Source organism: Petromyzon marinus, chromosome 2 (genome assembly GCF_048934315.1).
Source record: "Petromyzon marinus isolate PM22_M1 ecotype Great Lakes invasive population chromosome 2, UKy_Petmar_22M1.pri1.0, whole genome shotgun sequence".
In the NCBI taxonomy this organism is placed as follows: Eukaryota; Metazoa; Chordata; class Hyperoartia; order Petromyzontiformes; family Petromyzontidae; genus Petromyzon; species Petromyzon marinus.
In genome coordinates this window covers 3,402,844-3,429,453 of record NC_133668.1, presented here as the reverse complement: position 1 = coordinate 3,429,453, position 26,610 = coordinate 3,402,844, and the positions used below count along the sequence as shown (strand labels likewise).

Here is a 26,610-nt window from a genome sequence, read left to right as displayed (position 1 = left end):
TCTTTTTTTAGAAGCGACCTGGCCACAATTGATAGCCCAATGAAGTGGCTTATCATGTGGACATTTATAGCGGCCAAATGCTCTAAATGTGGAGGGAAAAGTCGGAGGACCCGGACAGAAATCAATGCGACCACGGGGAGAACAGGCAAACTTCAAATATACGGGCGTTAGGGTCGTGATTGAACCCACGACCTCCTGCATACCAGGCGAGGTAGTTAACATATTGCCACCGTTGCACCTACACAATGAAACGGAACAAAGGTTTAGTACAATCAGCTCAAAATGGTCACGGATTAATACAAAAAAATTATGGGTGTACGAACTCAGATCCGGATCAAAATCTTATCTAATTAATATTAACGAAATGAAGGAAGAAGCCAATTATTCTGTTTTAATAACAACGTTTTTGAACGGCATTGTAATTAATCTATGAGCTGAATTAGTTGAATGTTCGTGGTCATGTGACGCACCCACAAATTATGTTTGCTCGGGGCCCCTGTGGGCTGGCACCGCCACCGTACGCACACCGTCCCCACGACACGCAAGCACATTGAGTCTCCAGCTTCAGCCACTCTTAGAGGCTCATTGGCTGACCCAAGTGATTATCATTCATGCGGAGCCTCTGGATTGCTCGGCGCAGGCGACTCGTGGGAATCGTTTCCATCAGGCTGTGAAATATTAAAGAATAACACTGAGGGTCAGAGGTCGAAGGCTGGAGCGTTAAGTACATTTGCATAGATAATTGGATGGTATGGTGCGGATGAACTTTGTTGAACCACGTAAGAGTCGATTGAGTCACGTGTCACTTTTGCAAAAGGAGAACTGGGAAGGAATTTCACAACGTACAAATGCAGGAGCAAAGCCATCTACACGACAGGTTAAATATAGAGATTGTTACGAATATGCAATAATGTATTTATATTGTCATTATCAGCGACCGTTGCCTATATTATGTATGTTGAACTTCTTTCGCACACCGTACGTAGCAAACCGTGCTAATCAGAGGTGCGGAGGGAGGACGACAAAAAAACAATTCATTTCCAAAATTGAAATGAAGGAAACTTTTTAAAATATTCTAGATTTGAAGCTTTCGTGACTGCAAGGATTCATACTCTTTGGTTTTATTCGGTAAAGTCACGTAGGTAAAACGAATTAAAATGAAATAAACAATTAAAACACGACGTTTCGGAGGCAACGCACGCTTCCGTCTTCAGGTGGGACCAGCGATTTTGGCTGTGACTGGTCCCACCTGAAGACGGAAGCGTGCGTTGCCTCCGAAACGTCGTGTTTTAATTGTTTATTTTATTTTATTTTAATTCGTTTTACCTACGTGACTTTTTAAAAATATCTCTGCCTGAGTATCAGAAGTTCGCAATGGCCACAATCAGGGATTCAACTCAACAATGGAAAGCTGATTGTGTGAACCTTCCGAGATGACGGGTGGCAGCGATAACACTTGTACCTCGTGAGCAAACATCGCCTGGGTTCGATGCCCGTCTCGGGTCCCCTTTCTGTGTGAACTTTGCAGGAACCGACCCATGTATTTTCTCCAACGAAGTCCCCGAGACCTGAGCATCGTCTTCTTCTAAGCACTCCGAGGTCGAGGCTCTGTTCCCAGGGTGATCGGGCTTTTGCCAGCGCAGCTCCCAGACTAGGGAATGCTTTGCCTTTGGCAATCAGAGTCATTTACATCTGCCTTGAAAACGCTCTCTCTTTAAATTGGCCTTTACCTCCTAGTTACGGTCCGTTTGCCCTGGTTCTGCTTTCTTTGCTGCTTTAAATGTATGGCGCATTGCGATATTAGGTATAAAATGTGCCTTGTAAATTCCAATTATTATGTTATCCCCCAGTTCTGCATGGGTTACCTCAAGGTTCACTGGTTTCCTCTCAAAGTAAATGGCTCAATGGGGATTACAAATAGCAACATCGCCCCCGACTGCGGAAACTTGGCGGAATTCTTCCTGTAGACTTGGGGCATCTATCCCGGTTTATAAAGCGTCGTAACCAATAATAACGATACATCGTTTGGTGCGTACATTGTCGCGCAGGCTGCCGCTGCAAACCGGGTCTTTACCTCAAGAGTGGACGCTGTGTGGAAGCCGGCGAGTGCCAGTGCAGAGTGGACGGCCGCGTTTACAAGCCTGGCCAGGTCTTCTCCACGGCAAACTGCAGCAACTGGTACGGGGAACGAGTTCATCGCACGTGTACCATGCACAACCCTTTGTCAATCCACCGACTAGGTCGATTGTTTGGTGATGCTGCTGCGTTGGCGGTGGTGTACACGCACAATTAACAAAAAGAGCCGTGACTCATTCATTACTCGCACTTATTATGACGAACGTGTTGCATTTTTTTTGGTTTTCATTGACAGATGAGATGCCGTGTGGGCTGGTTGAAGGGAGGGTTGGCTGAAGATCGGTTTAAATATCATTCCATGACTTTAACTAGAATTGTTTTCGCAAGTGCGTTCAAAGGTCGTTTTTTTTAATATATCCGCATAGCAGAGCTCTGAATGTGTATTGCTTTTTTTTAGCTTGGAAAATATGACAATGGGGAATGTTTTCACAAGTCCTCCATTGGGAGTGTACGTGGAATGTGTGATAACAGTGATGATCGCACACACACACACATACGCACGGACAAAGATGCCCTGTATACCCCATGTGCAATTGCACGTGGCTTCTTTTGTCAAAGATAAATAGCGCTTATTTTTTTTTTTGCTAACAGCCATGGAAACAGTGCAATTGAGAGCACGACAAGAACATTTAAAACTCGTAGGGAACTCGAATGGACGAACAATTTGACATCACAGGGTTTTTTTTCTCTCTAAAGAGGTCTAGTGGACATGGCCGAGAAGACTCGTTAAGTACAACAGTGTACAAGGCAACCAATGCATTTCCTGTAAAAAAACAACAACTTCTGCTTTAGTCCCCCCCTCCCATCCAATTATTGCCCAAACCGTGAGTTAATTGCACTCCTAATTGTACTGGTATCCGTTGCACATGTGTATTTAATCCACTTCTGGATGAAGGGCTCCCCGTGCCGTGTTAATCGTGGGGCGTTGTGTGAACTTCCTTCACCATGCTGAACATTGCGCATTGGTGAAGGGGGACGGGTAAAGGGAGGGGGCGGCCTTGGGGGTAGTTCATAAATCACTCTCCACCGAATATTAGCCGTAGATGGGTATCGAACCCGGGTCATCGAGATCATGATGTTCTCCACTGTTTCACTGCTCCAACCCTTTCCACTTTTAATAGGTATCAAAAATCTATAATGCCCCTTTCACGATAAATAAATATAATTGCTCGTATAACGCTGAGCACTGTATAGAGTATAGGTTTCGCGTCGCTGACGGCGGCAGCCAACACAGGCTGTTGGGGAAAGTGCCGTCAGCGGCCTGCCTACGAAGGCAGCACACAACAACAATCGCCGTCTACCACTATTTGGCAGTGACATCACCACGGGGCGCTCACGCCAGCCTCGGTGCACCTTGAGGCGACGCGAAGTATGGAAGGCTTGTTGACAGGAGGACATGGAACAGACCCAGGTGCCACGTAGCATTAACAGACATGTTGGAGCAAGTGCTGTTAGTGAGCGCCTATGAAGGCCGGCACGGCGCCACGAGAGGGTGGGTGGCCAGCAGTTTACATTTTCGCCACTGCTTGATGGTCGTGAGTGGGAATCGAACTCGGGTTTCCGGATTTATAGCACACATATGCTCACACCCACATGTGCTAAACTAAACTTTTTATTTTACCAGGTAAGACCCACAGGGCTACTGTAGATAGCTCTTTTACAGAACCCACCTGGCCACAAATAATAGTCCAACGAAGTGGCTTATCACGTGGACATTTATAGCAGCCAAATACTCTAAACGCATGTTGAGTCTAAATGTGGAGGGAAAAACCGGAACACCCGGAGAAAAATCCACGCCACCACGGGAAGAGAACACATGACCTCCAAATATACTGTCATCAGGGTTGGGATCGAACCTGCGACCTCATGTATATCAGGCGTGGTTGTTAACATCTCGCCACCACGGCGCTCACACGCGCCCGTTCCCCGTGTGTTGCGTGCAGCTCCTGCCGGGATGGCACTGTGGAGTGTGAGCCATCGAGCTGCCCCGTGCACTGCGGCTGGTCGGCCTGGTCCCCGTGGACGCCGTGCGACCGCCCGTGCCGCACAGGCAGCCAGGAGCGCTACAGGTGATTGGCGCCGCTGCGAGTTCCCGGCACACAACCTCAAAGCTGTCTCGTTGGGCCCTGCTTGGGATGATTGAGGTCCCCAGCCTTATTATAACACTCCCTTCAACGGACCACCTTTTTTAACCAAAGCACAGACACACGTAATAATCTCTGCACGAGGTATGTATCTATGCATATTGAACTTATTTCGCACCGTACGTAGCCAACCGTGCTAATCGGACGTGCGGGTGGAAGGACAACGGCAAGCGAAACGCGATAACGCCTCGTCCGGCGTTAACCCCTCTCACCCCCCTCTCCCCCCGGTGCGCGCGTCACGGCGCAGGTCACCGACGAACCCGGCGGCGTCCGGCGGGGGAGCCCCATGCGTGGGCGAGAGCACGGAGCTCCGTGACTGCAACGCGGGGCCCTGCCCGGGAGACGAGGCCCCCGAGGAGGGCGGGGACGGGGACAGGGGCGGCTGGGGCCAGTGGTCGGCGTGGTCCCGCTGCACGCGCACGTGCTTCTACTCGCCGGAGCGCGTGGGCACGCGCTCGCGGCACCGCCGCTGCAACGCCACGGCGGTGGACGACGTGACGGGCGACCCGTGCCCCGAGGAGGACGCCCAGACGGAGCTGTGCGGCGTGCGCCCGTGCCCCGGTGAGTGGCGAGCTGCGCCGCCTCTGATTGCGCCGCAGCCGCGGTCGTTCGTAGCCGTCGTCGGAATAGTTTGACTTGCTCCCAACCTCCAGTGGCCGCTCGGTCATTGAGATAGGCGTAGTTAGAACGCCTTCACTTTTGGGTTGAGTGATTTGTGAGCACCTTGGGTGGCGCCATGGCAAAGTGAAAACTTGGCTCACAGGTTTGGGCCAAAAGACTCGGTCATTTATTATCCATACAGTGAGGGAAAAAAGTATTTGATCCCCTGCTGATTTTGTACGTTTGCCCACTGACATAGAAATGATCAGTCTATAATTTTAATGCTAGGTTTATTTGAACAGTGAAAAACAGAATAACAACAAAAAATCCAGAAAAACGCATGTCAAAAATGTTATAAATTGATTTGCATTTTAATGAGGGAAATAGGTTTTTGACCCCCTCTCAATCAGAAAGATTTCTGGCTCCAAGGTGTCTTTTATACAGGTAACGAGCTGAGGTTAGGAGCACACTCTTAAAGGGAGTGCTCCTAATCTCAGCTTGTTACCTGTATAAAAGGCACCTGTCCACAGAAGCAATCAATCAGATTCCAAACTCTCCACCATGGCCAAGACCAAAGAGCTCTCCAAGGTTGTCAGGGACAAGATTGTAGACCTCCACAAGGCTGGAATGGGCTACAAGACCATTGTCAAGCAGCTTGGTGAGAAGGTGACAACAGTTGGTGCGATTATTCGCAAATGGAAGAAACACAAAAGAACTGTCAATCTCTCTCGGCCTGGGGCTCCACGCAAGATCTCGCCTCGTGGAGTTGCAATGATCATGAGAACGGTAAGGAATCAGCCCAGAACTACACGGGAGGATCTTGTCAATGATCTCAAGGCAGCTGGGACCATAGTCACCAAGAAAACAATTGGTAACATACTACGCCGTGAAGGACTGAAATCCTGCAGCGCCCGCAAGGTCCCCCTGCTCAAAAAGCACATATACATGTCCGTCTGAAGTTTGCCAATGAACATTTGAATGATTCAGAGGACAACTGGGTGAAAGTGTTGTGGTCAGATGAGACCAAAATGGAGCTCTTTGGCATCAACTCAACTCGGCGTGTTTGGAGGAGGAGGAATGCTGCCTATGACCCCAAGAACACCATCCCCACCGTCAAACATGGAGGTGGAAACATTATGCTTTGGGGGTGTTTTTCTGCTAAGGGGACAGGACAACTTCACCGCATCAAAGGGACGATGGACGGGGCCATGTACCGTCAAATCTTGAGTGAGAACCTCCTTCCCTAAGCCAGGGCATTGAAAATGGGTCGTGGATGGGTATTCCAGCATGACAATGACCCAAAACACACGGCCAAGGCAACAAAGGAGTGACTCAAGAAGAAGCACATTAAGGTCCTGGAGTGGCCTAGCCAGTCTCCAGACCTTAATCCCATAGAAAATCTGTGGAGGGAACTGAAGGTTCGAGTTGCCAAACGTCAGCCTCGAAACCTTAATGACTTGGAGAAGATTTGCAAAGAGGAGTGGGACAAAATTCCTCCTGAGATGTGTGCAAACCTGGTGGCCAACTACAAGAAACGTCTGACCTCTGTAATTGCCAACAAGGGTTTTGCCACCGAGTACTAAGTCATGTTTTGCAGAGGGGTCAAATACTTATTTCCCTCATTAAAAGGCAAATCAATTCATAAAATTTTTGACATGCGTCTTTCTGGATTTTATTGTTGTTATTCTGTCTCTCACTGTTCAAATAAACCTACCATTAAAATGATAGACTGATCATTTCTTTGTCAGTGGACAAACGTACAAAATCAGCAGGGGATCAAATACTTGTTTTCCCTCACTGTATATATGTAGGGCTATGAATACGAGTGCTGCTTTGTGCCAGGTTAACAGTGGCTGTACTCTGGTGGAGGTGATTTTGGAATATCTACCACTTTGCTCGCTAATGGGGATCAGCATTGCCGGTGTTTTGTTTGAGCTTGGAAACACTTTGACAGTTAAAAAAAAAACTATTTTTTTCGTAGAATAGAGTAATAAAGAGCAGTTATGTATACAAAACATTGGGACAATTATAAAATAATGAAAAAAAAAACCCACCGAGTTCTTGGTTTTCACTTGCTGTGTGCGGGAAATATACTATCGTCATATTGACAAGCATGCCGGGACTTCGTGTTGTGCTTTGGCTACCGGAAACACCCAGTGTATGTTTAGTTTCATTTTATTACCTACCGCCGTGGCGGGTTTTCTCATCAGCAACAGGGAGTGCTTCAATCTGCCTGACCGTGAAAAGTTTTAAAATGTAACTTCAAATATTATAACCTCGATTTAAAGCTTTCGTGACTGCAAGGATTCATCTTCTTTGGTTCTTTCGGTAAAGTCACGTAGAATGAGAATAAAATAATAAATTAATAAAAATAAATAACACGATAAAATTATCACGACGTTTCGGCCACAACACAAGCGGCCTTCATCAGGTGAAGGGATGAGACTGTCTGGAGGACAGCGCTGGAGCGAACACAGCCAAGCTCAGACCGCGACCTTTAAGATGCTAATTCCTTTGTCAAGGCGCTTTGTTTCTTCTCACACAGCTTAAAGGTCGCGGTCTGAGCTTGGCTGTGTTCGCTCCAGCGCTGTCCTCCAGACAGTCTCATCCCTTCACCTGATGAAGGCCGCTTGTGTTGTGGCCGAAACGTCGTGAGAATTTTATTGTAATATTTTATTTTATTAATTTATTATTTTATTCTCATTCTACGTGACTTTACCGAAAGAACCAAAGAAGATATTAAAACCTGCTTAGTCTGGCTTTCACAGATGAAAACCATATGAATGTGGCAAAACGTATGGTCGCCAGTTGAACCTGGTTACTTTTTTTATTGCGTGGTTTATATTTTTGGTACGTGTACATGGGCCTTGTTTTTAAGAAATGTGCCTTTTCACGAAATAAAGTTCGATTTAAATCCCATCACAGGAAAAAAACACACTTTTCATCTTTGGTCCGCTTAAAAATAATAAATGTTCCCGCGTTCGCCGCCGCCGCAGTGGCCGGTGGCTGGAGCTCGTGGTCATCGTGGACCGAGTGCAGCGCCTCCTGCGACTCGGGAATCCAGACGCGGAGTCGAACCTGCACGAACCCCCTGCCGAGTCACGGGGGACCCAGCTGCCAGGGCCCCCACGGCCAGAGCCGAGACTGCAACCCGCAGCCTTGCAACGGTACTCGCCGAACCGCAACTCCCCTCCAGCTCGTTTGTTTGGACCCTCGCCGATGAGACACCGAATGTGGAGTTCAGTATTGAACCAATGCAGCTGATAGAGAAAAAATAAATAAAAAGAATCAGTCCCAGAATGGGCGTGTCGCCGTTGGAAATGTGTAAAAAAAAGATATGCTTTTAGTGTTTTATCCGTAGAGTCAAATATGGCAACGAGGTGTATTGTCAGCTTAAATTATTTTGTTTTAGCTAGTTGTGAAAATGGTAGAAAAGTGATTATTCCCCCCCCCTCCCTCCCACCCCCACAGTAATTCCTTTGTCATCATTCGTGGTCCTGCTTCTCGTTCAATGATTGCTTATTTTGAATCCTATTTTTTACATCTCTTTTTTTTATTGTTTCTAAAATTGTTCACTCCATTCGCCCGAGAGGTACGTTAGCATCATCTTATAATTTGCACGAATTGTAAAATAATTGATTCTCACATGCACTCTTCGATGCATGTATCAATAGTGGCGGAATCGATTTCATTCAGTGCATTAATGCATCGGCGTGTGCTTAAAAAACTGCTGTGAACTCAGTTATCACCACTCGATCTTCACATTGACCCATAGTGTGTCCAGTGAGTGTGGTGGTGCACATCTGTAATTAATACAGCGAGACAGGCTTGACGATTTACAGAGAGATGGGGTCAGCCAGGGCTGCAAGACGTGCACGCGCAGGGCAATGAGGTGGATACGTAGAAGGTAGTGTAACAAGTAGGTTTCTCGCCTATCTGTGCGGGAGTTTGCGTGCACCTGCGTTTTTTTTTCTCTCTCTCTAGCAACCAAGAAAAAAAAGGCCCAAAGCCATACGTTGGCATACTGTAATGACATAGGCCTTGGAGGTCAGGTGCCAACTGTGCAACAGAAGGAGGGGAACTGACGACAACAACAACAACAACAGAGGCGGGGCGGCCATCGGCAGCGTTGCGCCGCGACCGATCTCCTTGCCGATCCCCCTTGCCGATCTCTTCTCCGAGCAGAGCAGTGCCCCGCCGGCATGGAGCACCTGTCCGAGGCGGAGTGCCAGCGCCGCGGGGGGTTGTGCCCGCGCTCCTGCCTGGACATGACCCGCGACGTGGAGTGCACGGCGGTGTGCCGTGACGGCTGCTACTGCCAGGAGGGCACCTTCCTGGTGCGGGGTGCCTGCGTGCCACCGGCCCTGTGCCCGTGCCGCCACGAGGGGCGCGACTACGACCCGGGCGACGTCGTGCCCGTTGACCCCTGCAACAACTGGTGAGCCGCACGCGCACGCGCGGACTACAACAACAACAGCAACAACAACAACCGCCATTCGCCACTGGGTGGCGTCGACGTCACCACGACGCTTGTGCCAGGCCATGTGCACCTTGAGGCCACGTGAAGTGTCGAACGCCCGCTGGCAGGAGGTCACGAGGCAGACCCAGATGCCACGGGTCGACTGACTGAGATGATGGCTGATGCACCACCTGTGCCCCCTACTGTGCCAACTTGCTGTGCTTTAGCGCACGTGTGTGTGTGTGTCAGAATCAGAATACTTGTTTGTACTTGAGGAATCCGACGAGCTGTAAAGCTCTTTTTTCACAGATGTCCAGTAAGGGGGGCACGGGGACAAAACGTTACAACAGCAAACGATACAAACACACGTTAGGAGCTCAATGTATAGGAAAGGTAAGCAAAGCTCTTTAAAAAATACAAATAAAACCTTAAATATTCTTATCCTACCAGGTAAAGCCCACTGAGCTATTAGCTTCATTTTCAGAAGCAATCTGGCCACAAACGATCGCTAAATGAAGTGGCTTATCACGTGGTAAAATATATAACAGTAACATTTTATAAACAATCTAAACGCATGTTTATAAATATAGAGTGAAAAACCACAGAACCCGGAGAAATGTATGTATGTTGAACTTTTTTCGCACCGTACGTAGCCGCACCTCCGGTTAGCACGGTTTGCTACGTATGGTGCGAAAGAGGTTCAACATACATATATACACACACCTATAGACAACTGTGCTAATCGGAGGTGCGAGGGAAGGAAAACAACTCTCTAAACACCTTGCGACTAAGATCAAAAGTCTTATGCATTATCTCTTATTTCTAGATTTGAAGCTTTCGTGACTGCACGGATTCATGCTCTTTGGTTTTATTCGGTAAAGTCACGTAGATAAAATAAAACAATAAAATGTTTTATTTTATTTCGTTTTATTTTATCTACGTGACTTTACCGAATAAAACCAAAGAGTATTATCTCTTATTGTTATATTTAATACTTTCTTAACCCGGGAACATGTAACTCAGGCCTCAATACTCTGTTTCAGGAGGGGTCCTGTCAGGCTTTTGCAGTGTTTCCTGACTATTGCTGCGTGTTTCCCAATGAAGTAATTTGCGAGTAAATATTTCTCATTTGGCAAATCTGGATCATGGCTCTGCTAGCGCACATCGGCCCCACTTCTCTTCAAGTGATGTCGCTCGGTCTCTTCACATGAACAGTGAAGCAGGTGCCATGCATTTTGTGGTTAACACACATGCGGTCATAACCACCAGTCATGTTCCTCCGTCTGTCTGCTCCCGGTGCATGGAGCATAACATCAGCCATTTCTGCCAAGCAACGCGCAGTACAAGCTGAAGATGTCACATCGGAGAGCAAACGCATACTCATTCACTCCAAACATCCAGTTTATACGAGCGACCTGGGACAGGACTGGTTAGCAATCATGTAATTGCATACATCTTTGAGGCACAACACTTCCTGACTGCGTTTGGGCGTGGCGTGCCCTTCGTACTCTTGTGTTTAGTGAATAGATTGTGTACTTCTAAAGGACACTTAAAATAATGCCGTGTTTTCCTCTCATCCGTAGCACATGTGTGAACGGAGAAATGCAGTGTGGATCACTACCGTGTTCAGGTTAGTTCTTGTGGTAAAGTGAAATTGCTGCACAGTCCTGGGGAGTGGAGCGATGGCAACAGGAATTTGCTCACTTAACTAGTAACCGAGAAACCCGAGTTCAATTCCCAGTCACGATTAACGTCAGCGGCTAATGATATCTGAACTGGTCCTTAATGACCACCACTGCCCACCCCCCCCCCCCCAACTCTGTTCAAAAACTCACACTCACCAGTATGGTGAAGTGTGGTCAATTGATTGGCCGCTTGACCATACTTTTTTATTGAATGTTAAAATGTACAGTTTTGTCGCACAGGCTTGGATAAAGATTATGATAATTATGACAATTATGATTAAAAAAAGACAAAATAACACTTTTCTGCGTTACATACTTGAATAACACAAAAGCCTGATTCATGCACGAGTGGCAATAGCATTGTTCTGAGCCAAAAACACTTCCAAATCACCAAGTGAACAGCGGTAAATTTGGCATTTTTGAGCCAAATATTTACAGAAATTGCTTTTCTATGAAATTACTTATCATGCTTGCCATTCTATGTATGTACATTGAACTTCTTTCGCACCGTACGTAGCGCCCGTGCTTCCTCTCGGGCCCTGTTGCGATAGCGCCGTGTTGCCCCCACGATTATCTATGTCACCATTCCCACCGTCGCACCGACAAGCCGCGGGGCGTCCTCGCTTCCGGGCTCCTCTGGACGTGAAGCGTCGCCTTCTCTCTTCTCCGTCCCCTTTTCCCTGTTTCCTCCCCGGGGCGCCGGCCTCGTCGCAGTCGACTGCGGCTGGAGCGAGTGGACCGCGTGGTCGCTGTGCACCAAGACGTGCGACGTGGGCACCCGCCGCCGCTTCCGCTCGGCCACGCACCCGCCCGCCGCCTTCGGGGGCCGCGGCTGCTCGGGGCTGCCCGTCGAGGTGGCCTACTGCGGCCTGCTCCCCTGCAAAGGTAGCGCCGGCGCGGTGACGTCGGCATGTCGGGCGTCCGCGATGCAGCAGGGCCCTCCGGGAAAAAAATAATGTGTTAAATGTGACAGATGGACTCAATTCGCGATCGGAAGGTCGTGAGTTCAATTATTGGCCGGCGGTCGACTCTTGTCTGTCGTTATGTCTGGGGTCGATAAAGCGAATGCCGCTGTGTGGGAAGCCAGTGGTGGTTGTGCTGTAGAGATACTGGCACCTGACATAAGGGTGTGGAATTTCCACTTTTGAGTTTGGTTTATCATTGGCGATGGGCACCGCTGAATGATTGAGCAGGGAGGAAAGGAAAACAGTGTTTATTGGCAGTCTGATGCTCTTCGCCAAATATTATTGACATAGAGGCGGTAAAGTATTTGTGACTCTTTTTACTCAAAACCACACCAGATCAAATTATTTATCAGAAAACACCCTTCAGCTGAAACATTGAGATATTTCCTTTTCTGTCAGTGACAGTAAAATAACGCCCTTATTTTCTACGATTATATTTATGCGGAATATTATTTATTGACCGATGGACAGTTGCTGACTCGCAACAACAAAGGCGCCACCGTGGGGTTTATTTGGGAGACGAGCGTGGGGTGGTGAGGCATTGCTCATACAATTGGAATTCAATTGGAGTGACAGCCGGGTCAATGTGTAGCTGGATTGCTTATAGACCTGCTGTGTGTTATAACGGAGGGGACACACTTCCACGCAGGCAGCTCGGAGTGGTTCGCTGGCATTCCACGGTTCTGCGCTTTGTGGAAGCCGATCGATATGATTTTTCTAAATAACTGTCCATTAATTGGTTTTTAATACGATTAATGGGTGCTATTCTTGAGGTTGTATGTGTGTCTTTTTTCAACCTGTTCCCTTCAATTGATAGAGACCAGACTTTAATAATAAAAAAATGCTTTCCAGGGTCAATGCAAAGTACCTAAGCGCGAGCTACAACTCTCATAAGTGTATCATTGGCACGTTCATGCCGTAGAATAATTGTATGTCCAGCAATAACGTGACTCTTTTTTCGTTTATTTTCATACATATTATATATGTGGTCACAGAAAGCTTCAGCACGTTGGAAGGAAACAGCACGTATTTGGGCCTCATTTTCCCATTTACACTTCATTTTTTGTGCAATAGATATCCGAATAGTACAATAATGCAAATAATAATGAGCACATTATGAGACCTCCTTTGCCAGTAACAAGATATAGGAATAGGTTTTATCCTTTTAACTGGCACAAAAACTGACACCTTTATTCAAGGCATCATGTTTGCAATAACCACAACACAAGCAGTCAAAATGCAAACAAAAAAGACAACTCTGATAATAATATGCACTGTCCTTGAATTTGATTGGTCCACACCCGAGACGGCTTTCTTTAGAGCCTAGTCTCCATTGGTGTTGGACCAGAAGACGCTGTTTTGAGTTGTACGCCTTTTGGCGTCTTCTGGTCCAACACTAATGGAGACTAGGCTCTAAAGAAAGCCGTCTCGGGTGTGGACCAATCAAATTCAAGGACAGTGCATATTATTATCAGAGTTGTCTTTTTTGTTTGCATTTTGACTGCTTGTGTTGTGGTTATTGCAAACATGATGCCTTGAATAAAGGTGTCAGTTTTTGTGCCAGTTAAAAGGGTAAAACCTATTCCTACAATAATGAGCACATTTCATAAAGGCATTTTATTTTAGTCAGAGTGGCACCAGGTCTGGAATTTCCCAACTCAATCAGAAAAAATTGGGAGTTAAAATTCTGTGTTCAGCTTGAGAGACCTCAGGCCATCAACCATTTTGTAAAAAGTCAAAACTAGTTGTCATTCCACAGGGGCTGGTTCCCCTCCAGGGAAATGTGGACGTTTTACTGCTGTCTCTAAACCATTGATATATATATAAACTTGTTATACATCATCATTGTTCATTTGAGCAGGGAGACACTGCCAATGTGGCTTGTTACTCTGAATGAGCAATTTTCTGTTAGCGGTGGTCCCATTGCCTGCTGGATATGTGGTCCGTAATGCGCATTATTTTAAAATTACGGTATGTGAGCACGTGGCCAAAAGGCACCAAAGGTCTAATAGCCCAGTGACAAATAGCATGATTGAAGGCGTAATAAATAAGGGTTAACAAGTGTCGTACATTGTGCGAGGTTAAGGAACTTTAGACATTTTAAAGTCGAGCAGTGCGAGGGGAGGAGCAGAAAGAGAAGCGGTTTCACCTACAGCGTGGTGAGTAGGTGGGTGAGTAAGTGAGCTGGTGGGTGAGTGCGTGAGCAGGTGATTGAGTGAGCAGGTGAGTGTTTGAGTGTGTGGGTGAGTATGCTGTTCCACCTGCAAGTGTAGTGGTTGACCACAGAATTGATGAGAAAAAACATCCGTTCGGTAGAGTCCTCAACGGGGGGTTTGAGGAATCAACGAGTGAAGGTTCATGACAACAATAGCAGAGTGACAAGGAGGCGCTGACTGCCGGCATGGCCCACTCCGCATGCTCCCGCGCAGCTGTGTGGGGCGAGTGGGAGGCCTGGTCCGGGTGCTCGGCTTCCTGCGGTGGCGGCGTCCGCGTGCGGAGCCGCACCTGCCCCACGCCGGCACCACCACCACCGGCAGCGCCGCCCGGGTCCTCGCCCGCCTGCGACGGCGGCGCCGTGGAGGACATGGAGAGCTGCGGCACGGAGAGCTGTGGTGAGCACGGAGACGTCACGCCACGCACAGCGATGATGCGCCCATCATTCGCTTGTATGTGCGGCCCCTTCGTCAAATCCGCTGCTGGATGAGGGCCTCTTTGTGCTGCGTTGGAGTCTTTTTTGACCACACTGTGCCACGCTGGTCAGTGCGGATTAGTGAAATTGGGAGCATAGACATTGGATCGTAGTGCACTACAGCAATGGATTTTTCTGCATTGCTCTTTGAAGCAAAACATAGCCTTCACCACTCACTCAAACCTGCTCATCGCCTGTTAAATATTAACACAATTATATGAATGGCAATTGCAATCATGGTTATAATAAAGTGTCTAGCCGTGACCACATCTCCATTATGCTGCTAAAACTGGGGACCCGGCTCGAGATGAGAGCTATAATTGAATGATGTTATATATTTTTAATATCCAGAAAGTAAGAATGTTGTGAAAAGACAATGGAGAAGGGGATTCAACTGCAGGGTAGTTATGTGATCTAGTAAGAAGTGAAGCATGTGGCATCAACAACTTTGGCTGTGATGAATGTATGACCTTGATGTGCTTGAGCTATTTTCCAATTTCTTGTTGAGTAGTTTTGTGTGTGGGAAGGCATCACAGTGGCTTTCTTCACTGTTGACATCAGCTGTCTTTGTTCACTCTAAATGAAGAGGCAACCCAAAGAGAAAATTGCTCATATTTGGCAAGTGCCTACCTAGGCTGTGTGCTCCGTCTTCTGTGACATGAGGTTTGAGGCTTCAAGTCGCTGGATTTCAGGCGCACACAATGTGTTCCATACGTAATGTTCCACAGCCGTGGAATTACTGCAACCAGTGTATGATAAAAAAAAAACTTGTTTTTTTTTATAAGCACCACAGCTATTAAACCAAACCACATTTTACTTACAAGTGCCCGCGAATGTCTGAAAATGTATTTTTGTTCCCTGTCGATCGGAATGCTGCAGACGGTCAGACGCTGAGCTGCCCTGAAGGAAAGGTCTGGAGGCTGTGCCACGCCGATGAGCCTATAACCTGCGCCGACCTCGGCCGCGACCTCACATTCTCCGGGAGAGAATGCCACCCTGGCTGCTACTGCCCGAATGGAACCCTGCTGCTGGTGAGCTACATAATGACTGCAGTTGGTTCATGCGCCAGCATTTTCTTTGTCCACAGTAGCCAGGATTTTGATGGATTTGGTGTTCTAGCTGCAGCTGTGGTTTCCGCCAAAGCATATTTTCAGGGTACACAGGACTCCCCGGACGTCTTCTCAAGCTGAACACTGCTCTATCCACTGCTGGATGAGGTCTCTTAAGCTGAACAAAGCCACTGAATAACGCAAGACAATTTGACTGTATTTTTGTATTGTGAACCTTGTTTGCTTTGCAAGATTGCAATAAAAGTTAAATATTTTGGATGAGTTTTGGATGAGAACATTTCAGATTTTTCAGGAAAATTTCAGATCTCTTTCAGATTTTCGGTCTCACAAAAGTGACACTCCTCGATGCTGCGTGACATCATTTTTTGGCAAAGAAACATCAGCCGTGACACTCTTCCGACACAAAAATAATTCTGATCTCGTCCAAATTTGTGTTTCATTAATCCAAACATCAGACACACATCCCCAATATATGCCTTATATATGTGTGCTCTAGCCTGCCAACAGCTCTAATGTTGTTTCATTTCAGCAGGTGAGCTGGGCGGCCCTTTGAGTGTGACCTTCCTAATCTTGTCTTTTGCTTAACTCTTCCAGAACCAGACGTGTGTCCGAATCTCGGAGTGCCCGTGCTTCGTAGGAGGCTCGGTGTATCTTCCCAGATCTCCGATACAGATAGGCTGCACCAAATGGTGAGTTCATTAAGAGAAATGTTTGTCTGCGACTGCGGCCGACGGCGCTGTCTGTTGGCAAAGTGCCCAGCTCACTTCGGGAGGATTAAGAGTTTCAATCACCGTTTCAAGAAAGCATGGGGGGGGGATGCATGCTGGGAATTGCAAATGAGAGGCACAGAAGAGCAATGTGTGGATCGGAGAACAAAATGCAAATTACGGTCATCATATCGACTCTCAAGGAGGAAAGTGAGCAGGCTTGGGCAGGGCACATGGCCAGGGGGAAGGATGGCCAATGGATGGGGCTGGCGACGGACTGGCAGTCAAGGGAAAGAAACGTGGCCAAGAGGACGCCCCACCAAGTTGCACCGATGGCATCGGGGTGGGGAGGTCTCATCCAGCAGTGAATAGGCCACAGCTGATGATGATGATACCGATGAAAATGACTGCTACTGTCTAGGAAGTCAGCAGTGTTTGGCTTCTTAATTGTCTGACCCCCTGCCCTGGGAATGTTGAATTTATAGTGCTCGCTGACAGCAACCACCAGAGGTGAGCAATACCACAATGGTCCTTCAGGCAATTAGACACTGACCTTTTACGACAAAGGAAATTAGTATAGATTAATTAGTTCATGCCTTTGCATATATTCTATTCTTGCATGTGGTAATATGTTCAGTCGCTCGATGCCAATGTCGATGAGAGGCCTTGAGGAAAGGGTTTGTGTAGTTTTGGTATTCCTCCGTCAAATGAGTGCAGAATACAGTGTGGTTTTATCACATGGTCTATAGTTCGGGTTCCATACATATTCTAGTCCTTCCCTTATATAGTCCGATTAGCACGGTTGGCTACATACGGTGCGGAAGGAGTTCAGCATGCTTACATACATACAAACATGCATGCATGACCGCAATCGCACAACTGTGGCTTGTCTTTCATTTTCCACTGATGGAGATGTGACCATTGGCCCACAAATGCCCTCATGGCGTCGATGGTTTCACAGGTGTCCTCGAGGGATGCCAAGGCCAGGGGATGCAACGTTTGGGTCACGGACTAAGTGTTTTCTTCTGGGACATCCACGTTGTGCCACTGTTGCGCGTGTTAGAAATAATGGACGGAAAACTCTGCCCGCATATGTCTGCATGCTGAAAACCAAAAACGTTTGGTAGGTATATCGCACGTGTGGACGTGTGCTTGGGAGGCCGATGCAGTGTCCTGGTTCCGCCCATACCTGAACATCTCCTGGGGTTTGTCTCTTCGCAGCACTTGTGAAAATGGCGAAGCGGCGAGGTGTGTCAGCGTTGATTGCGATGGTGAGGATCATATCCCTTCGTTCTGTATTGCAGTGCGATACTGCCGCCTTAAATCTCACAATCTCACGGCAATGTCGCCCATATTGGGCAGGTGCCGATCCAACCCCCCCACCCCAGCCTTCTCCCCCACACTGATTCAGTCCATAGTCCATCTCCACGTTTTAAGGTTTTTTTGTTTATTCGTTTTTACCATATTGTAAAAACAAAACGTAAATAAGCAATTCTTACAACCACAATTCAGCGCCCGTATCATGAGAATCGAAATATTCATGCCTGCAAAGTATGCACACATTTTAAGCCACACTTATGAGCAAGTGAGTTCTAAACCAGACAGTTATTCAGATTTTTGAACATACATCTCACTTTAATATCGCTTTGTTCCCCATGAATCATATGATACAAATTTAGAAACATGCAATGAGATTATTTAGATTATTTTGGTGCTGTGAATGTCCAAGCGATGGGCCACTTTGTTGAGCTATCATTGGTGGCCAGGTCGCTTCTGAAGAATAAGTTGATACCTCGGGGCTTTGCCTGGTAGGATGGGGATGGTTTATTTTTATTTGTTTGTGTTTGGGTGATTTGTTTCCATTTCTTGTACTTTGCGCTGCTATCGTATTTTGTGTTTGTTGTTGTAACCTTCTTACCCGCCCCTACTGGACATCTGTGAAAAAGAGCTTTATAGCTCTTCGGATTCCTCCAGTATATATACATATTGTGATCCTGAGAAAGCATTGACTGATACGATAATGGACTCTTTCCCTTCTTTGAAATCGCCCATCCACCCTCCAGTAATAAGAGGTTGAATGCCGACGGTTGACTTTGCTCAATGTTTCGTGGTGGTGTGAAGTGTGAGTGTTCCCCAATGCTCTTCCACAACTTTTCCTGCGAGCCGATGTCAAAGTTGGTAAAAAAAAAAACTCATTGGACATGAGTGGCGTGTTGAGCACTGTGCTGGGTCTGACCTTTACTTTTTAAGTGAACAACAACGCCTTAGATTTATAAAGTTATTTGCTTCAATGTCTCGTCTTGTGTTGGGTACGAGCGTTGGCTGTTGAAGCCTGGAGTGGGTGAGCCGTGTGTGTGGTGGTGCAGTTTTGCCGTCCTGGTGTGCTGAATTTGCTATGCTGTCCCATGGCACCTGGTGCACGTGCTACCGCTTGGCCATGCCACCGTTTGTAGCAGCATGTATTGTATTTTGTTTTACTCAAAGAGATGAATGCATATTTTTTCAAAGATGTGTATCATTTCAGGGTTTTTTATGGCTTGATATATTGACCCTGTAGCCTGTTCACCGACCCTATTTGACACTTGGAATACCTATCGTATTCATAATTCAGGTTTCCTTCAAACATAGACCTTGTAGTCTCGACGGGCGATTTCCTAGTGGAAATAAAGAAAACGTTACAGTTGTGCTGTGCGTGCGTGTTGTACTGAGTGGTGTGCGGTCGTGTGTGTTATAATGCATGACCCGCGTGCTGTGTGTGCGGTGGTGCCGTGCCACATTGCGCGACCCGTGTGTTGCGAGCGTGGTGTGCTCCATACGCCGGGCGCCGCTTGTGCAGAGCGCCGTGTGCGAGACTGTGCGTCCGTGACCTGCCGCGGTGCGTGAATCGCTGCGCGTGGCGTGCGGGAGCCCTGCGTGCCGTGCGCCACTGTGCATCCTCGTCGCCTGCTCGTTAACGCACCCCGCCCCGCCCGCAGTGGACGGGGCGTGGAGCGACTGGAGCCCCTGGACCCCGTGCAGCGCGCCGTGCGGCCTCGGGGTGCAGCGTCGCTACCGCTTCTGCACGGAGCCGCCGCCGGCGGGGGAGGGGCGCGACTGCGGGGGGCCGGGCAGCGAGGAGCGAGTGTGCAACACGCACGCCTGCACGCGTACGTTCCTCCTTGCTCCTCCGGGCGTACACAAAAACAACGATCCCACACCACCCCCCGTATGGGCGTAACAGACTGTTGGGGCGAGTGCTGTTTGCGAGTAGCATCTATGAAGGCCGGCACGGGCGCACACGATGGAGTGGGTGGCCAGCACCATTCCCGGCCGTATTTGTCTCCCCAGAGGCGATGTTTGGTTTACACACTGCAGCAGCTACGTCCCTTCTCTTCCAGCGTGCACGCACATCGTGTAAAGGAGCATAAACCATCATCACGCAAACTTTCCCGGTCATCCCCGCAGCAGCAGCAGCGTCTTTTGGCTACCTATCAAACAAAGACGGTCCACTGCATTGTGCGCTTTCATGTGCGCTTCTGCGACCGTCTGGAACGCTCTTCCGATATTAGGAAGCCACTGTAAATGCGCATTTTTAAATCACCTAGATTGACCAATTGCTGGGAAATACACACACAACCGCGGCGGAAATGTTTTCCTTTGATGTTGCTTTACACATCCATTCGCATGCAACATTGTGTTTTTTAATTGTAGATGCTGGAACAACAAAGACCAATGACTGAGCAGCAAAGTCGCAGTGACGTCACAACACGTTTTGTGCCAGGCCGCCGTGAACCTTGGGGTCACATGGAGTAGCTTTTAGCTCACGGGCAGGAGGTCACAGAACAGACACACATTAGTCATGAGGGAACGGTTAGAGTATGAACAACGTTGCGACCACTCTCTGTTTAGCTGATTAGATTTAGCCGTGTATTGTGTTTTTTATTTTTTTAAAGGGAAGAATCATTATTCCCGCGGAACCATAATAAACGATCTTTGAAAAGGTGTGTCAGGCCTAACCTCTTTAATGGAGCCCATCAATTACCTCCAAGAAGGCTGCGTCTGTATCATTGCTTAACATCATAGGAGCAATGCTCTGGCTACATGTGAATGCTAAGCAGAATTTCCTTTGACTAAATATATTTTTTCAGGGGGTTCCTTGGGCATCAGATTTTTTTACTCGTAAATGTGCACTGCTATGTTGTGACATCGCATGTCCCGACAGCCACGGGGGAAGGAGGCATATCATCCGATTTCTTATGCTGTTCCTTGAGACGAGACGAACTCGAGACATCACGATCCTTTTTTTTGTAAGTTTAGATCTTGATCCGGCGAGTCTCGCCTCTCTTTGAGGAGTTTTCGGTGCGCAACGAAATTACAATTCCTGGAGTGACTACGAAGGCTTTTTTCAAATGACCAAGCCATTGATGGCCTGTGGGGGTTTACACTGTAAATGATCAAAGAGGCGCAGCTGCTACTGGCCTGCCTGCCTCTTCTGTTGTTGGTAAATCATGGTCGAGATTGGTGAGGCGCCTCAGTAGACTCTCACGATGTTGCACATGAGGTGTACACATAGCTTCGAGTCATGACCCATCGCTTGCGGCTTCACTGCAAGGGAGATCTCTATTCCCAGAGCGAAGGACACATGCAGAGTAAGAGGGGAGCCGAGGGGACTAAAGACTTAAACCGGGACTTGAACAGTTGAGAGTGACTCAGCAAGCGTGGCCAGGGGGGGGGGGGAGAGAGAGACAAGAGACTTCTAGACGCGAGCTACAAAGCCACGGAGGAGAGGCAGCGACGGCCGAGCCTCCCAGAAGCCGCCAGGTGTACCCCCTCGTCCATCGCTCATTGTCCTTGGCTGTTGCGTGCCTGTGCCTGTGCCTGTGCGTGGCGCGTGCAGAGGACGGCGCGTGGTCGGGCTGGAGCCGCTGGGCCGAGTGCTCGCGCAGCTGCGGCGGTGGGGGGCTCCGCTCGCGGGCCCGCGCCTGCGACGCTCCCGCGCCCGGTGGCGGAGGCGATTACTGCGAGGGCCCGGGCGTCGACACCCAGGAGTGCCACGCGGAGCCGTGCCCCGGTGAGCCGTGCCCCCGCCGGCGAGCTGCTTGCCGTGCTCGGGGAGGGGGCGGGACACGTCCAGAGCGAGCGAGTTCTCCTTTTAAAAGATTAAATTTTAAATAAATAAGAAGGGCCCGATTCCCCTCTCCCCCCCGCCGACCCCCAACAAACACGCAAGCAAGCTGTTATCTTGTGGATACACGTCTAGGGTGTGCGTCCTGCGCTGTCACGCACCAGTTTGATGCCTCATTAATGAGAAAGAACGCCCCTGAGATTTGTTGAAGGGCTTCACACCCCCCCCGTCGCCGCCATCGCGATTGCCCTGGAACTCGCTGGTACTGCCCTGGCTGTCCCTGCTGTCCCTCAGGCTCATTATTATCGGCGCGCTGAGCCGGTTTACTTTTATCTCGCGCTGTGCTGCAGTGTTGCCCTCTGACCTCCCATGTTTCCCTGCCTTGACCCCTCCCGTCCACCACCTTGATGCCCTCATGTCATTCTGCTTTTCACGAAGCGTCTCGAAATGTAATTGCATTTAGGCGCTGTATAAATTTACGTATTTGTGTTGTCGTGTAAAGCCATGCTCAAGAATGCCCATATAGCACCGTGGTGGTGTCACTTTGACTTCAATGCCACACGCATCCAATCACCATGGCAGTGAAGTCTTCACAGTGCTGCCTTTGACAGTATTTATTTTTCCTCATAACAGAGGGGCGCCACGGTGTCGAGATGTTGTCTGCCTCGCCTGGTATGCAGGATGTTGTGGGTTCGATCCCGACCCTGAGGCCTGTACAGTGAGGGAAAAAAGTATTTGATCCCTTGCTGATTTTGTACGTTTGCCCACTGACAAAGAAATGATCAGTCTATAATTTTAATGGTAGGTTTAATTTAACAGTGAGACAGAATAACAACAACAAAATCCAGAAAAACGCATGTCAAAAATGTTTTAAATTGATTGGCATTTTAATGAGGGAAATAAGTATTTGACCCCTCTGCAAAACATGACTTAGTACTTGGTGGCAAAACCCTTGTTGGCAATCACAGAGGTCAGACGATTCTTGTAGTTGGCCACCAGGTTTGCACACATCTCAGGAGGGATTTTGTCCCACTCTTCTTTGCAGATCTTCTCCAAGTCATTAAGGTTTCAAGGCTGACGTTTGGCAACTCGAACCTTCAGCTCCCTCCGTAGATTTTCTATGGGATTAAGGTCTGGAGACTGGCTAGGCCACTCCAGGACCTTAATGTACTTCTTCTTGAGCCACTCCTTTGTTGCATTGGCCGTGTGTTTTGGGTCATTTTCATGCTGGAATACCCATCCACGACCCATTTTCAATTCCCTGGCTGAGGGAAGGAGGTTCTCACTCAAGATTTGACGGTACATGGCCCCGTCCATCGTCCCTTTGATGCGGTGAAGTTGTCCTGTCCCCTTAGCAGAAAAACACCCCCAAAGCATAATGTTTCCACCTCCATGTTTGACGGTGGGGATGGTGTTCTTGGGATCATTGGCAGCATTCCTCCTCCAAACACGCCGAATTGAGTTGATGCCAAAGAGCTCCATTTTGGTCTCATCTGACCACAATACTTTCACCCAGTTGTCCTCTGAATCATTCAGATGTTCATTGGCAACTTCAGACGGGCATGTATATGTGCTTTTTTGAGTATGGGGACCTTGCGGGCGCTGCAGGATTTCAGTCCTTCACGGCGTAGTGTGTTACCAATTGTTTTCTTGGTGACGATGGTCCCAGCTGCCTTGAGATCATTGACAAGATCCTCCCGTGTAGTTCTGGGCTGATTCCTCACCGTTCTCATGATCATTGCAACTCCACGAGGTGAGATCTTGCATGGAGCCCCAGGCCGAGGGATATTGACATTCTTTTGTGTTTCTTCCATTTGCGAATAATCGCACCAACTGTTGTCACCTTCTCACCAAGCTGCTTGGTAATGGTCTTGTAGCCCATTCCAGTCTTGTGTAGGTCTACAATCTTATCCCTGACATCCTTGGAGAGCTCTTTGGTCTTGGCCATGGTGGAGAGTTTGGAATCTGATTGATTGCTTCTGTGGACAGGTGCCTTTTATACAGGTAACAAGCTGAGATTAGGAGCACTCCCTTTAAGAGTGTGCTCCTAATCTCAGCTCGTTACCTGTATAAAAGACACCTGGGAGCCAGAAATCTTTCTGATTGAGAGGTCAAATACTTATTTCCCTCATTAAAATGCAAATCAATTTATAACATTTTTGACATGCGTTTTTCTGGATTGTTTTGTTGTTATTCTGTCTCTCACTGTTCAAATATACCTACCATTAAAATTATAGACTGATCATTTCTTTGTCAGTGGGCAAACGTACAATATCAGCAGGGGATCAAATACTTTTTTTCCTCACTATATATTTGGAGTTTGCGTGTCTCTTTTCCCGTGGCGGCGTGCTGCTCTTATATTTCCACGCGATAAGCCACTTCGTTGAGCTATCATGTGGGGCCAGGTCACTTCTGAAAAAGAGCTACATAGCTCAGTGGGCCTTATCTGGTAAAATAAATAAAAATAGTTTGGTTTAAGGGTTTATTTAGAGTTTGACTCCAGCCCGAATTCGGTGTGTGCGTGGGCCTTATCTGGTAAGATAAATAAAAATAGTTTGGTTTAAGGGTTTATTTAGAGTTTGACTCCAGCCCGAATTCGGTGTGCAATCCTCCTCTGATGGTTTCACATTACTCGTGTGGATTTTACTTTTCAGACAGGAACTGTTCGGAAGTGGCTGGGTCGTACTACAGTCACTGTGGGCCGCCCTGCCCGCGGACCTGCGACGATGTGTCTGTACGTCATCAAACCCGCTCTCGGTCTTGCTCACATTGCTGTAAACGTGTGTCGTTCTGTTTGATGGTTAGTTACTCTGTTACGCCACTCTAGACGGAAAAATAGTGTTTAACCGTAAAAATAAATTGCCTTCATTGAGTTCTATCGTGAGCTCCAGGTTGCGGTAAAGTGCACCACCGCAACAACAACAACAGGCTGAACGCCCCTCCGCAGAGCTACGGGGGACGAATATGCGGTCACCGGCCCGTGTGCTTTCCGTCTTGATGCGTGACGTCAGTTCTGCTCGTGGAGCTGCGAGCCCGGCTGCTACTGCACAGATGGACGCCTGATGAACGGCGAGGGCAGGGCGTGCGTGGACAAGCAGGACTGCACATGCCTGGACATCAACACCGGGCGGCGACACCCGCCCGGGGACACAGTGCCCCACGCGGACGGCTGCAACAACTGGTCGATCGATTCCCGTCGCGTCTTTCGTCGCTCCATGCACTCGCACGGCTCTTGTTTGCCTATCCACCGCTGGGTGGTCGAGTCTGAACGGCTCTCGCTGATACGGGATGGGCGCCGGTGGTAGTGGCGGCAACGGTACGCGCACGGCTCCTTCTTCTCCGCCCGCTGCTGATTTACGGCCTCCTCCCCCACCCCCCTGCCCCGTGCGGATCGTGGGAGTTTAAGTGACCAAATTTCACCAACCACGCTGGCCAGCACGGGTCGGGGGGTAAGGGGGGGGGGGCCGTAGATGCAGAACAGCGCAGCGATGGGCTTCTGCTGGACTAACCCCAGCTAGCCACCACGTAGTCCGGGATGCCGTGTTGCCAAGCTGTTTGTGCGTGGTGTTCACCCACCCAAGCAATATCAAGGCTCGAACGTGCTTAGCATCTGAGAGATCGCAATATCCGGGTGACGTCGTCCCGATGGATTTGGCTATGCAACAACAATGCACTATTTTGATTTGAGAGGCGTTCTTACGGGACAGCGTCCCACGGCGCTGCGCATTGAATGCGGCCGGTTGCTGTGGAGCGAGCGGGGGATTCTGTTTGGGGAATGGCGAGGAGAGAAGTGTCATTTGGCGGGGGCCAGGGCGACGGCGTGGTGTGAGGAAGGAAATAAACTCCCGACTTGAACAGGGTTGTCTGCAGTCGAGTCACAAGAGCTTGCTGTGCTTACGTAATTGCCCTCTGCATCATTTGAAGAAGTTACGTAAGATTTTAATTTGCCTTTGTTTTGCCTTGTTATTGGTCGAGGCAACATTTGTTAAAGTCATTCTATGAAGGCTGCGAAAGTAAATCCCGCCTTTTGCTCAATGATTTTAATGTCGTTTTTATTTTTTCATAATTTCAGCACTTGCATGCATGGAGCGCTCGTGTGCACCAATCAGCCTTGTCCTGGTAAGCAAATAATTACAAGCATCGCACTGGATTCAACGACAAATTTTTGGTAGTGTTTTTTTTTTATCACGACAATTTCTCCAGGGTCAATAAAACGAGTAAACACTTTGTGGGGAAATCAATGGTGATTGTCCTTTGGATGGACCTGCCCTAAGCCATAGCAACGTGGAATTTCCACCCCTGGCGCAAGGCTGTAAAAAGGACACTAGTACCACCTCAATGCTCATTTGAGCAGCAAATCACTTTTGCTTGACCATCAGTATATTTAACTGTATAAAGAGCGCATTCATAAAGGTATCGCGTTATTTCAACCACTACATATCCCAAAACCCGCTGCCCAGCACTGTACACCCAGGGCTGTGTTTTGAGCCGATTTGTTAATCCAAGCGAAGAGTTTGCACGCACTCACAGACCGGTAAATCATGATGAGCACGGTAAATTATAATTTTTTCCACGGGAGGCCCAAAGGCCGCTAATGAAGTGTATTTCGCACTCACAAACACGGAACGAGTGCAGCTCGGTGGTAATGAGCAAAGGACAGCGTTCAGAATAGCAGTAACCAGGAGAAAAAGAGGTGGTTGCGTCGGTGGTAATTCAAACGAAGTTTCTGCTTGGACGTTCTCTGTCTCATTGCCCGGTGCATGTGATGCCAGTGCTTTATCAGTGAGTTGTACTTTTTTTTCTTCACAAAGATGTTTGCGAAGCCTGCATTTGTACCGAGCGGTGTCATGAGTAAGAGCTAAACGTCTTGCCTGTAGCATCTGAACACAGCTTGATTTCTCGTGCTCCTTTAAGACACTGACAAGAGGACGAAATGTTCCACTGCCGAGCCACGAGAATTGATCTTTGGATGGAAATGCGGAGATAAAACCAATTTACTTTCTTGCCCTCTATAAAATTACTACCGCTTTAACTGCAGTGTTAAACTTTAA

At 48.2% G+C, this 26,610-nt stretch overlaps 1 protein-coding gene across 3 annotated transcripts in view; it reads left to right on the top strand.

Annotated features, from left to right (window-relative positions):
* LOC116949424 (SCO-spondin-like) overlaps positions 1 to 26,610 on the top strand; it is a 182,127-nt gene that overhangs the window by 74,698 nt on the left and 80,819 nt on the right. For all 3 annotated transcript variants that reach the window (XM_076069198.1, XM_032966760.2, XM_076069199.1), the window contains 16 exons: positions 2,049 to 2,178; positions 4,080 to 4,205; positions 4,528 to 4,841; positions 7,877 to 8,047; positions 9,066 to 9,318; positions 10,923 to 10,969; positions 11,739 to 11,909; positions 14,419 to 14,601; positions 15,558 to 15,709; positions 16,343 to 16,437; positions 17,677 to 17,726; positions 19,431 to 19,601; positions 21,332 to 21,505; positions 24,214 to 24,293; positions 24,571 to 24,740; positions 25,632 to 25,678. In XM_076069198.1, the coding sequence (XP_075925313.1) occupies positions 2,049 to 2,178; positions 4,080 to 4,205; positions 4,528 to 4,841; positions 7,877 to 8,047; positions 9,066 to 9,318; positions 10,923 to 10,969; positions 11,739 to 11,909; positions 14,419 to 14,601; positions 15,558 to 15,709; positions 16,343 to 16,437; positions 17,677 to 17,726; positions 19,431 to 19,601; positions 21,332 to 21,505; positions 24,214 to 24,293; positions 24,571 to 24,740; positions 25,632 to 25,678 (2,334 nt within the window). The remainder of the gene's footprint in view (positions 1 to 2,048; positions 2,179 to 4,079; positions 4,206 to 4,527; positions 4,842 to 7,876; positions 8,048 to 9,065; positions 9,319 to 10,922; positions 10,970 to 11,738; positions 11,910 to 14,418; positions 14,602 to 15,557; positions 15,710 to 16,342; positions 16,438 to 17,676; positions 17,727 to 19,430; positions 19,602 to 21,331; positions 21,506 to 24,213; positions 24,294 to 24,570; positions 24,741 to 25,631; positions 25,679 to 26,610) is intronic.